The 13,341-nt window shown below is 38.7% G+C and overlaps 1 protein-coding gene across 1 annotated transcript; it reads left to right on the forward strand.

Annotated features, from left to right (window-relative positions):
• Positions 1–706: 706 nt before the first annotated feature.
• Positions 707–13,259, forward strand: nek10 (NIMA-related kinase 10). The gene is given in 36 exon segments (XM_051076389.1): positions 707–818; positions 930–990; positions 1,110–1,246; positions 1,747–1,842; positions 1,915–1,999; positions 2,154–2,195; positions 2,307–2,385; positions 2,484–2,551; positions 3,036–3,115; positions 3,190–3,276; positions 3,582–3,806; positions 4,728–4,867; positions 5,377–5,438; positions 5,534–5,605; positions 5,693–5,757; positions 5,938–6,040; positions 6,207–6,335; positions 6,481–6,618; positions 6,727–6,772; positions 6,868–6,989; positions 7,538–7,640; positions 7,721–7,796; positions 8,271–8,304; positions 8,306–8,401; positions 8,509–8,579; positions 8,823–9,099; positions 9,194–9,251; positions 9,348–9,413; positions 9,697–9,742; positions 9,968–10,005; positions 10,177–10,277; positions 10,480–10,590; positions 11,370–11,475; positions 11,756–11,799; positions 12,159–12,214; positions 12,568–13,259. Coding segments are annotated over 36 exon segments (3,237 nt in total). The 5' UTR covers positions 707–747; the 3' UTR covers positions 12,614–13,259.
• The last annotated feature ends 82 nt before the right edge of the window (positions 13,260–13,341 follow it).

The following is a 13,341-nucleotide window of genomic DNA, read 5'->3' on the forward strand; positions in this document are numbered from 1 at the left end:
AAAGACGGTGACGGAATGTGAACAGCGTCTGTTGTAGTCATGGCAACCAGGGACTCTCTAATACTGCTCACCTGTATTGGTTAAAAACGCAAAAAACAGTCAGCATTGTTTTTTCTTATTGGCTGGTGCAGGGGCGTCTGTTTTTCCAAGAATAAAAACTATATGTCGACTGTGTCCTCGACTAAGGATATTTAATGAAGAAATATACATATTTCCCGATCCAAAACAACTGTTTGCTGCTAGTTTGCAATGCTGGAGGAAGGGTAAGAGACGTAACTTGTCAGTTTATTTATTTTTTAACTGTAAATTCACCGTCAGCTGCCTTTTAAGGTAAACAAAAATAATCCAGCAAGCCATCTTATCACCAGCTATGTTTTTTTTCAGTAGGATTTTTAAATGTCTGGATAAGGCAAGCTAAATTTGCCAAATATCAAGTTAATAACTTAATAAATTTATTCAAGTACTACACTTTTGAGGTACTTGTATTTCACTTCACTGATGAACATTAAAGTTCATCTGCAATATTAATACCACCAATAAACAATAAAATGCATTATTCTGTATAATAAGTTGTTTTATTTTTGGTACTTTAAACACATTTAGATGCTGATACCTTTGCACTTTTATTCTATTTTGTCTGGAGGACTTTATCTTGTACCAGAGCATTTTTACACTGTAATATTGTTATTTTTACTTATGTAAAGTTGAACCACAGGTTACTCATGGAAACAAAGGGGAGTGCTGAAAATGTCCAGCTCGATTAAAAAAGTGAGACAAGGAGAAAAACTGCCCCTGAAATCCACAGGAATCCAGAGCAAGTAAGCTGGGTCATCTCCTCCCTGCAGCTATTTAACAGTCTGTTATATAATTTTTAATTTATTTTCCTGATATGACAAAAAACAAATCACCTGATAAGCCTATTTTTCCAGGGCATCTCATGATCTCAGGAGGCTTCAGTCCCTGCTTGCCAAAACTGGCCCCAGACATGAGGTGAACAACAAGTGACGCCACTCTGAGGCTGTGTGTCTAGACATTTTGATAACGATACAAACCAGCTCATATTTCTTCAGGTTTGTGTATATTGGAGTATGAGACTCCCTGTGTTGCAGGCGGCAGCGCTGAGTCACAGTAAAGCACGCAGCAGTGGAGCCAGCAGATCACAAGGTCTGCATCTTCAAAAAGACACCAACAGACACAGGAGTGAGAGCGACAACAACAGTGAAGCCTCTGAACTGGAAAAATTCAGGTTCCAAGTTCATTTTGATCTTAAAAGAGTAGTAACATGACGTCAAATTTCTCTAAACGTCTTGTGCAACAAAATACAAGTTTATCCCACTGCTAAATACATTTGCTGGGCATTTGAATCATCTGATCAGAGAATAAGAAAACAAGAATATGAATCTGACCAGATATTTTCAGCCAATTTTCGGTTCTTGACAGTTTTCAAAACTCATCCAATATTCAGTCCAATATTCGGGCCTGCATGTAACCACAACATGGTAGTGTAGAAAATATAAGTGAGGAAAATACTGAATTATTATGTGTTTTTTTGCATTTTGAAGTTGTTAAGGAGCCTGTCACAGTCAGTGGCTTTGGAGAAGAGAGCAACAGATGTTATTGTGTAATTGTGTTTTTAGTTATGTGGTGGCTGAATGTTCATTATGAAATTAACTGTCTTTTTAAAGAATCAAATACAGTCTGTGCTTCTTTGTACAGTTTCTAATCACAAACACATTAATTTTCCAGCATAACATACAGAGACCAAAGATGCTTCAGTGGCCACCCGCTGCATAAACTCTTCTCTGACATCCTTGTGTCTTTGGTCAAGAATCGACTCTGCAGGTAAAATATCCTGGAAACAGCCATCATAACACAAAAGGCTTACATTACTAACACTATTTACTCTTTCTATAGCGAATGGATTGACCATGCAGCACCTGAGTCAGTTCATAGGGTTCTCATCTGCCTACGATTATTGATCAGAGATCCTCACCATCAGGTACAACTTAAACCCTTTCAGTTCTCTTGCTGCATGCTATTTTAATATTTATTATTGTATATTGTATAAATACTTCCACATTTATTATATTAGTCCAACAAAAGATCCAGTAACTAAAATAGTAACTGCCTCTTTTAACTGCTTCCCCTTTTAGAGAATCCTCCATGAGCTCCAGGGCATCAATTTACTCGCCAGGGTAAAGTTTCACCAGGATTTTTTCCCACATGCCGTAACAGCCTGCATTTTGTGATTTATCCACATATATCTCATGTCATCGTTCCTCACCCCTGCTCTGTTTCTCTTCAAGTACATGGAGTCTGTCGCCGCCACGCACATGTCTTGTGGTGAACAGGCATTTTCTGTGCAGAAACTGGTCACAATGACCTGTGAGTAATCTGAAGGCAGTATCACAGAACAGCACTGATACAGTTTTGAGTCTTGTGTTGCATCCTTATCAACACCGGCTTTGTTGAATTATCTGCAGACATGTTTCAGAAGCTGTCTGCCATTGAAAATCAAAGGGCCTGGGTCATTGAGAGCAGTGCTCACAAGGTAAATGATAAGTTGTGATAAGGATATCTCTGAGTATGTGCTGTTTGTTTTCAAATAATTTTAATGTGTGAGATAAACTATGTGCCGTAACAGGAAATCATTCCTGTTGGTGCACTCAGCTAATACACCACTGGTCACTCACCACATGCTGTAAAGGAAATGCTGAATGTATGTGGCAGCGTTATCCACATGACAAACCTATTGTTAATTATCCCATCCAGTACTTGTTATTGTGGGTGATAGTGAACATTGCTGCTTCCAGTTTGCAAATATTTAGTCTGAGTTGTCAAGTGAAGCAGTGAAACCTCTTATACGGAGCAATAACAACTCTCTCTTTGTGAAATGGATGACAATATGAAGTCATACATTTCTTGTATCATGACGGTCAGTGGGTGTCTCTGCACTCACTTTGTATCATCACAGATTCTCAGTTTTCTCTTTGTATAATTCTGACTCTAATAAAGTATACAATTTGTTTTTCAAGACCCTGGTGAAGCTCCTTTCCACAACAGATAGCAGCGTGCTGCTGGGAGCCCTGCTGGCACTCACCACTTTGGCTGAGAGGTAAACACATTCTTAATCTTAATGTATTAAATATATTTATAATCTCATCTGTTGCAAACATTTCTTCTCTGCAGCCCACAGTGCAAGGAGGAGATTGGGAAGCTACCGATAGTGGAGAACCTACTTGTGATACTGCAGGAATATGACCTGCTGTCAAAGAGGTTAGAAATCATTTATTTGTTGAAGTGTTGTCGGTCTTTCAGATAAAATGTTGGGTCTAAGTTGTTATGTTAGTTGTGGGAAGCTTTCTTCATTCATTAGTGCTAATAAAACAGAGCCATTAAACAAGGAAAGAAGCAAGGCTAGACTCATGGAATGGTGGTGAAAGGTTATAACACAAGACAAGTTTATAAAAATAAGTTTTATAGGGCAATTTAAGAAGTTGTATTGGTAATAAAGTCTAACTGCTTCATGTTCCTTCATGTAACAGACATAATACAAGGTTTAATCCTGATATTTCCTCCAGGATAAGTGCTGAGCTGCTGAGGCTCCTGTCCCCAGTGCAGCAGGTCAGGGACCAGGTGAGGGAGCTGGAGGGGCTGCCCGTGCTGCTGAGCCTACTGCATGGTCAGCACTTGAAGCTGCTGTGGAGCCTAGCCTGGGTCCTGGTCCAGCTCTGTGAGGATCCCGACACCAGGACAGAGATCCGGAGCTGGGGAGGAGTGCAGCAGCTGCTTTGGCTGCTCAACAGGTGTTGAAACTTCGCCATTAAAGCCAACTGTAGCATTGTTTTTGAGTTTTATGTTACATCATTTCTTTCCAGTTTCTTTTTTTCACAATTGCAGTCCAAGTTAAAACAGCCTCCTTTTTACTGACCAACAAGGTGTTTCAACCAAAACCTTTTATTAATACAAACATTATTAATTCTGTCCATATTGTAGGTTTTAATGGGTCAATCACTCAAGTCATTTGGTATTACATTTTCATTAATTTGAGGACTCTGAAGAAACAGATTAAAATAATAAAAAGTATGGGTTAAGCTCCAAAAACACAGAGTCCTACATATCATATAATGCAACTTTGTAGTGTATTTCATTAGATCTGATCAAGGCTCTATTAGTCTGGGCTTGGGAAACTAAAAACTCAGAGCAGAAAGCCTGCATTACAAACTGGGGTGTGGACTTTGGAAAACACGGATGTTAACCAAGCAGGGAGGGTCTGAGGAAAATATGCTGCTGGTTGCATAATGGGAAATGTAGGATCCAGCAACAGTAGAGCTGAGCTCATATTACAGTCTGCACAGCTCAGGCTTTACAGCATACATTTTATACATTCTTTTAAAATCTGTCCCCAAACTTTACCAAAGTACAGAGCTAATGCAGTGTGTCTTTATAAATGGGAAAAGTTCAGATTTATACTGCTCTATAGCACAAACTAACCATAATAAATCTGCACTGACCACCAGGTGCTGTGATTTCTGGCCTTCAGAACTAGCTTTTTTTTAAACAAAAGCTTTCCACTCATCCTCCTTTTCAACATCTCACAATGGAGGTCGCAACTACAACTAAGTGACCACCATCACAAAACTTTGTTCTAAGGCCTAAAACAAGTGACAAAGCTGTGTTGTAATTTTTATGATTTATCGCAGTGACATACAAAATAACTCTTACAGTGACAGGCAGTATGTCTGTGATCGCTCCTCAATCGAGACGCTCTCCAGCGCCAATGCAGCCGGTCGCATCCAGAGAGAGCATGTCAGAGAGGAGCTCAGCCCACAGGAGGCGGTGGACAACACCACGGCCCTGCAGTCAGGTCAGAGAAAAAATACTGCATTTTCTTTATGTGACAAGAGTTTGAATTAAACCAGTAAAACACTGTGCTTTTAATGATGTAAACTAGTGAAAAAGACCAAGGCACAGTAAAGAAAATTATTCCCCCAGAGGAGTCATATCAGCAGCAGAGAATGTAAACATCTTTTTCCTGAAGTGAGAATCCAGACCACTGAAACAAGACTTGTATCTATGATTTTTAGAGTAAAGTGGTTGTAAATTCTCTGTTTGTGGATGTCTAAAGACACCACTGTAAAATAAAACTCATTTGGGTATAAAACTATTCAGCACAGCTCTCCCTTTGAGTATTCACAGAAAAAACTTTAAATTTTAAATTTCAAAAGCGTCAGTGTTTCCAGTCTTTGTTCTGTCCTGTGGTTTGGAGAGAGAGAGTTGTTATTGTTCACAGCTGTTGTTCAGAGTGTCTGAGACTTTAAAACTGCATGTATGAGTTCTTAAATTATGTGATATCCTGTCTAATTCCTTTTCCAGCCTGCTGTACAGCTTTGACTGAGCTCAGTCTGGATGATACAGCTGCTCACCACATTGTGCAGGTGAGGGAAAGTCCCTAATATGTGCACAGTCCATCTTTATATCAAATTACCATATATAAATCATTGGATCATTAATTTTGGCATCTTATTCTTAGGAAAATGGGGTGTACATTATAGCAAAGTTGATTTTACCACAAAATTCTGGAGCAAAGGTCACATCTTTACAGGTATATGGATTCATACAGTATGAGTATTAGATTATGTTATACTGTAAATTGAGTTGTTAAATAAGATATTTGCAAATCTGTTTGCAGTGCTACGCATTTCGAACCCTCCGATTTCTCTTTAGTGTGGAAAGAAACAGGCATCTGTTCAAGAGGTGATGTTACACAATTAAAAAGTTTATATAAAACAATTTCTATTTTTAAAAAATGAACATAACCTTAAGTTCACGTCATGCATAAATCCTTTAAAACTAGCTTCTGTTGGATATCTGCTTTGGAAAGAGATCTCATCAAATGTTCTCTTCTGCTGTTACGTAATCTTTTATCCTTTTCAGACTCTTTCCCACAGACCTCTTTGAGTTGTTTATTGATGTTGGCCATTATGTACGGGACCTCGCAGCCTATGAGGGACTGCAAACCAAAGTTTCACTCTACACTGTAAGAAAACAGCTTCGAAATGGATTCATCTGTTTATTCAGCTGGTTCTAGGACCGTAGAATAAAATATATTTTAAATTAAGAATTACTGAGAGAGCTTTGTAGACTAACAAGGAGGATTCTTTACTTTACACAATGATGTTGTGTTGTGTGTTTCTCTAATGCAGGAAGAGGAACTAGACAGTCTGAGGGAGAGCATTGAGGCTGTGGACCAGAACCGACCTCCCCTTAAAGTCATCAATGGTTACTCTGTGCTGGACCATCTGGGCACTGGTGCATTTGGAAGCGTCTTCAAGGTACAATGAACATCGTAAAAACTGACTGAATCTGCAGTCAGCAGCTGTGGCTTGGGCCAGTTTTGCTTCTTTGCGACCTCATGCAAGAGTATTTCAGGTGGCTCACACAAGTGTCTTTGATTTTAGTAAATTTACTCAATGACAGGTTCGAAAGCAGAGTGTCCAGAACCTCCTGGCTCTGAAGGAAGTGAACCTGCACAACCCGGCCTTTGGCAAAGACAAGAGGTCCAGAGACAGTAACGTGGAGAAAATCATCTCTGAGCTGACAATCATCAAAGAACAGGCACAAATTTTCAATTTCAGTCACTGAAAGTCAATTTAATAACCTGCTGTGTGAACAAGTGAGACCATATTTGTGTTGTTTATGTGTTGTTTGGTTCATCCTCCGCAGATGACACACCCAAACATTGTTAAATATTACAAGACATTTTTGGAAGGTGAGGATAATTACTTTTACTCGGGCATCAAGACAAGTTATGAGATGAAATTCAACAAAATTTCTACTGTAAAAAACATATTTTGTCCATTTTAGGAGACAGACTATATGTTGTGATGGAACTGATTGAGGGAGTACCGCTGGCTGAACATTTTAATTCTCTGAAGGAGAAGCAGCAGCACTTCACTGAAGACAGAATTTGGAATATTTTCATACAGGTAACAACTCAACTTCTGGAATCAGCTCAACAGACTATATTTGATCCAACATGTGAAACTGTACATTCATGTGATAGTCAATACATGTCACATGACAAGTGATGCATTACTAATAATCAGTGAACATACTGTCCATAATTACCCCATACCCCATGGCACTTCTTCAGTTGCCATGGGGCATGAAAATATGATTTGAGAAAGTTGAGAAAAAAGGTTAAACCCTAAAGATTGACAATTCTAGGATTTTTATGACTTGTGTGAAAAAAAATGTGACAATATCCACATTTACATTACAATTACAATTTATAGAGTTAAATAAATTCTAGTTTAAAATCATTTCAAAAGACTAAATTTGGAACACTGTGGTGGTCTTCCTGAAGAGAGTTCAGGAATTTCAACCTGGCCTTATTCTGCACTCTGCCAATAGTCTTCAATGAAAGCCTAAAATATGAATAGAAATATTTTCTATTGTCCAAGTGGAAACAAATCCACAGAGCCCTTTTAATAACTTGATTACTAATTGATTAAACTTCTCCACACTCCCTCAGATGTGCCTGGCACTGAGGTACCTGCACAAAGAGAAGAGAATAGTCCACCGCGACCTCACCCCAAACAACATCATGCTGGGGGAGAAGGACAAAGTCACCATCAGTGAGTGTGTGTTTACAGTTTAATCACACCTGACTTCCTGTCTTGTCTTATTATGACCTGCGTCTTTCCTCTGCTTGCAGCTGACTTCGGCCTGGCTAAGCAGAAGCAGGAGAACAGCAAGCTGACGTCGGTGGTCGGCACCATCCTTTACTCCTGGTGAGGAAACTCATTCAGAACGTACAGCTGCCTTCAAATTAAAGCAACGTGGCAGACCTGTTAATGTTATACGCAACTTCAAGACAGTATATTCTGCAGCTCGATGAAGTGTTTTTGGTCATGGCAACAGCTACACTTTATGGAGGTCACCAATTAAATTTTTGTTGTAACACTTCATTTTGAAATGGTAAAAAATGTGGATTGTGTGAAGACTAAATTTGAGTTGAGACATTTTTGGAAAATAAGGACATTTTGCCTGCGTCTCTCTTCTTTAAATGACTATTTAGACAGATTTTTAGGGGAAAAGAGTACTCCATGAGACCTGTAAAATCAGAAGACTTCCTCTTTAAGTTTAGCATTAGATATATTTTTTAGGGAACTTTGGATGACTTTGGATGACTCAGGGGCTAGGAGATATGCAATGCTTTATGCTGGTGCATAAAGATTTACAGATGTTTGTATTTTGTGTTTTAGTCCAGAGGTGGTGAAAAATGAGCCATATGGAGAGAAAGGCTGACATCTGGGCTTTAGGCTGTATCCTCTACCAGATGGCAACTTTACAGCCTCCATTCTACAGCAGTAACATGCTGTCACTGGCCAGCAAGGTAACAGGAAGACACGCACTTCACACTTCACATTTTACTCCCACCTTCTAATTCTTCTTCTGTCTGTTGTCAGTTATTGATCTTCTCCTCTTACTCTGTGCTGGTAGATCGTCGAGGCCGCCTATGAGCCAATTGGAGAAGGCGCTTTTTCAGAGAGAGTGACGGACATGATCAGATGGTTAGGCCTTTAATTTGAAATGAATGATGTTGGTGTATGAATGCACCTGTAGAGGGTGTTTTTAAAAATAAAAAAGTCCACTAGATTTACAGAATCTGTCATAATGTCATAAATTTGATCCGATTTATTGATGTTATTTTTGTGTTTTTTTTATTCTGTATTAAACGTAATTTAATATTAAAATCACTCATAGTTCTAATACATTCATACAGTACTGTGTTCTGTTGTGGGACCACCTACCAGGTGTCTGAGTCCAGATGCAGACCAGCGGCCAGACATTGTGGCCGTCAGCTCCAGGATCTCCGACCTTATGATGAGGCTGATGGATGGCCTCTACACTTCCCAGAGTGCACTGGAAAGAAGAGCAGAGAGAGACAGGAAGCGAGCGCAGAAGTACTTTCTGGAGAGGCATGGAAGCCAGGACGAACTACTGCCTCTCAAACCTGTCGCAGGCAATTTAGATTTCGAAAATATGAAAAATATGCAAAAGCTACATGCTTCAGCTGTTTATGTTAATTGTACCTGACAGTTTGGAATCCTTTCTGATATTGTTAAATATTTTAGGGATGTTTTTTTAAATAGTTTGAATTAATGGTGTGCTGCACTTCTTTCAGGAAAAAGCGTTAATGAAAACTGAATATCCAACACCACATGAGCAAATAATCTGTCAAGGTGAATCTATTTCATACTGCACAGGATTTAACACAAACCAGTAGAGTTTTAATTCAAAAATGATACCATGTTGTAAATAATAATGTGTATGTTTAGATGATGCCTCAGATGATGATATTGATATCAAAAACGACACCACTGCCTCTGAAGGACAACACTACGGTTAGTTCTCTGTCAGTTGTGAGAATATTCGTCACAATGTTGGGCAGTTTTTTCATTTTTACTTGGCAAATGTTTTCCCTGATTATAATGCTTGTTTGCAGTGCAGTCTGGGATTTGAACTGCCAATAACAAGGCTGGTCTTTTGAAACTAGAAGTTACTATTTTCAATTTTCTCTACTTTTCTCTTGTGGGTTAAGTTTTTCACTGTGATGTGGATTTTTCTCAGACGACCAAAATTTGTTGTTGTTGTTTTTTTTTTTGGCTCCTTTGTTTTGGCTGAAAGGACTGAAGTCCAGTGCCTGTGTTACACCTGACCAAATCCTATTTAGGTAAGTGAAACCTAACATCATCTATTTTTACATGTGTGGTCAGTTGGAAATAAGTAATTTGACTGTGTATTCTTCTCTTTATTATTCTTCTTCTGTATAATTATTATTTCTTCTAAATAATGGCAGATGTTTGTTGATGCACAATTATACAGACACAAACCAACAGTTTATTCTTATCTTAAACTGTTTATTAACTTCCCTTTCCCCACGTGTCTTTCTTCTCAGTGGGGATTTTGCCGCAGCAAAGATGAAACCAAGACCAGGTACCTCTCCTTTTGAATCTCTTAACAATGCGTATATGAGAGGACTACACAAATAAAACAACCCAAAGAGAAAAATGTCAAAAGTTTGAAAGTTATAAATGTCTCTTATAAACTGTTTCTGTCCCGTTTATTTAGCCTCCGTCAGTGTGTTTAGTTTTAATCTTATCTCAGTGTCAGCAGGGATCTGTGTCTCCCAGAAGAAACTTCGACAGATTGATGATCCAAGCCAGAGGCTCCTGGTGCAGCTGCACAAAATCATCTACATCTCTCAAGTATAGTGATACACACTGTAGTTTTAGTTAAATCTCATCAGAGTCACAGAAAATCCTTACCAGTCTGACCAGTGATTATAGTGATCACATCACTCTTTGGTCCCATAGGCTCTTAATTTTTTATCATCATACAAACAATTGACATTAGTGGTTGCATGTGACTGTGAATGTTTAAAGTGGATTATCTTAATTTCATCTTCAGCTTCCACCAGCTCCGCACCACAACATCAAACGACGGGTCATTGAAAGGTTTAAAAAATCTCTGTTCCACTATGGAAGCGATCCATACAACCTAAAAGTGGAGCTCAGCAAGGTTTGTATGGTCTATTTATAATTCACTTGTACATTTAGTGATAATAAAGAAACACTTTTCAAGGGAGAAAGATGTTAGATAAATCTAATGAAAACAAGCCTTCATTTGTATCCAGGCACCCCTACATAAATTAAGTGTGGTCACTGAGTGAGCAAGAATAAGTCATTTCCTGTCATTTTAGCCACGCTAGCAGCTTGGCTCAGGGAAAGCAATGTTGGCCTACCACTTCCAGACTGATCCAGACTGAAATATTTCAACAGCTATCAGATATTCATGCTCCCCACAAGATGAATTGTAATATGTCTGGCGATCTTCTGACTGTTAGCACTGTCATCAGGTATAAATTTCAGCTCATCCAACATTTTGGTTTACAACCATAGACCTACAAAACGACACTCCCTGCAGTATAGTGCTTAATGCTACTTAGTACTAGCAAATGATTGAATGCAAATATTCTTAACTGAGTCATTCCAATGTCCCCAGGGTCCTTTGTTCCTCACCTTTATATAGCACATAACTGGAACCTGAAAAGATGCTCCCCAGCTTTGAGCTCAACATAAGGCTAATGTGTGTTGACAGAATATTGAACACTTAGGACCCTGGGAACACAGGATCTTAGGAACTTAGGACTATGGGAAGATAGAGCCCCTTTGTTACATTGAGCAGCCCAGGTGGTGAAGTGTACAGACAGTCAGGTGAAATGTGACTGTGTTTGCCTGGTTACCAGCTTCTCACCAGTTTCATCTGTAGCTCATACTCACCATATTTGTTCCCTGCAGCTCCTCCAGGCCTCTCCAGAGCTGATGGAATTAGGCTCAGCCAGTTCAGACTGGTGGCCTCTGGTCCATCACTTCAGAGGAGACCCCCTCACTGCTGAAAGCACAGGTAGAGTTACAGTAGTGCTACCACAACTTCACCCTACACATCCAGCAAAAGACACTAACACACAAAACACTGCAGACTGTTTATCAGAGCTGCTCATTCACAAACTCTATAGGAAATTATCGATGTAATCTGGTTCATTCTTGACAGCAATTAACTAGATTGTCATCAGGCTGTCTGCAGCCAGTGAGGGAGTGGCCTCAGATACTGCAAAATTCAGTGTTAGATGTTTACATTTTTAATGCCAAGAAAGTGAAGCTGATTCTCTTTTTTCCTCTGACAGGTGATGGGAACCTCAAAGATGGAGTTACCTATCAGCAGATGCAGGTCAGTTTCTCTGAGAAGATTATAAGGATAGTTTTAAATTGAATTTGTACATCTAGTATTTTTTTTCTCCTTTCCCTGATTCATTAAAGGAGTAGTTCAACATTTTGGAACTTATGCTAATTTGCTAAACTAATTTCACCTTACAAACATGAGAGTGGTGTCAGTCTTCTTATCTAACTCTTAGCAAAAAAGAGAATAAGTCTATTTATATATACACCTATATTTAAGCTATTCCTCTCATGTAATCAAAAATGAATGAATATATCCTTCAGAAAATTCTCTAATTTCCATCCTATCGTCATATTTAACATCTGTCAGCTGCTGCTGCAGTGATCTCCTGTTAAAATGTTCCTTCACAGGGGATTATAGAGGAGCTGCTGGAGGAGAACAGCTACTATGAATCAACAAACAGCAGGTGTAGTGATAAAACATGCTACCTAAAATAACTACTAGCCTCATGGTGAGTCATGATTGTCACGATTTCACTTTGTCACTTTGTGTGAGTACATGCGTCACTGTAGGTTCTTGTGAATTTTTTGTAAGTCCAGCATCAGTTTACTGTCATGTCATAAAACGTAACTGGAGTAATTTAATTTCCGTTGTTTTCTGAAATGTGGTAGGAGCTGTTACAGGCAGTTTGCAAAGTTAGAAAGTTAGATTAAGTGTGATTAAGTCTGAGTTTCTCAACTTTTCACATGAGTTCACATTCACATTTAACTGCTGTGGTTTAGTTATTTATCCTCTTGTATGTGTTTTGTGTTAATGTAGGGTTGCAGAGAAAAGAAGTGACCATCGTCCATATTCATCCTCATAAGTCACAGAAGCAGCTGTTCAAGTTCAAAATTCACAGCCTGTGAGCCTTTGACCCATTACAAGCTTCTCATATCAAAGTGAACTGGCCTCCAAACTGAATGACACAAACACACTCACACAGAAAAACAACTGACTGCTAAACTTTTTATCTCTGGGGTTCAGCCGCTCTGCTCATATGAAACTATGTTTTGTTTTTTCAGGTTTGTCTGAGTTTAGCGCTTTAAATTCTCAGGACCAGACTCAGCGGTTTGACTGTTTTAACTCCTCGTCGTGTGTGTTTCAAGTGGCTGCGAGCCAGTTTCCTCATTCACGCCACTTTCAAAGAGCTGATAAAAAACCAAACATTCACATGAATTCAGCATTCATTTTCAAACATGTCACAATACTTGACTGCAGCTTTGGCAGACATGAAAACCAGGTGTACTCTGAAATACTGTTATACTTTTTAATAGAATCAATTAAATCTAAAATATATTTTCATGTATGTAATCCACTGTACATTTTCATTGTCATTTTGGAGAGCTGAGGGCAGCTGAAAATAAGCTTTTATTGTGCACTTTGATCCAAAAGGGAATTGTCAGTATAATCTGTATAAAGAAAAACAAACTATTATAAAATGATATATTAAATAAAGACTTTTTAATGCAGACATTGTCGTCTTGTAACCATTTCTCACATTGATAGAGACATTTGAAGAAACCCTACTGTGAAGAAAGTACAATTTGACCT

This window comes from Lates calcarifer, linkage group LG15 (assembly GCF_001640805.2).
Source record: "Lates calcarifer isolate ASB-BC8 linkage group LG15, TLL_Latcal_v3, whole genome shotgun sequence".
NCBI classification, from domain to species: domain Eukaryota; kingdom Metazoa; phylum Chordata; class Actinopteri; family Centropomidae; genus Lates; species Lates calcarifer.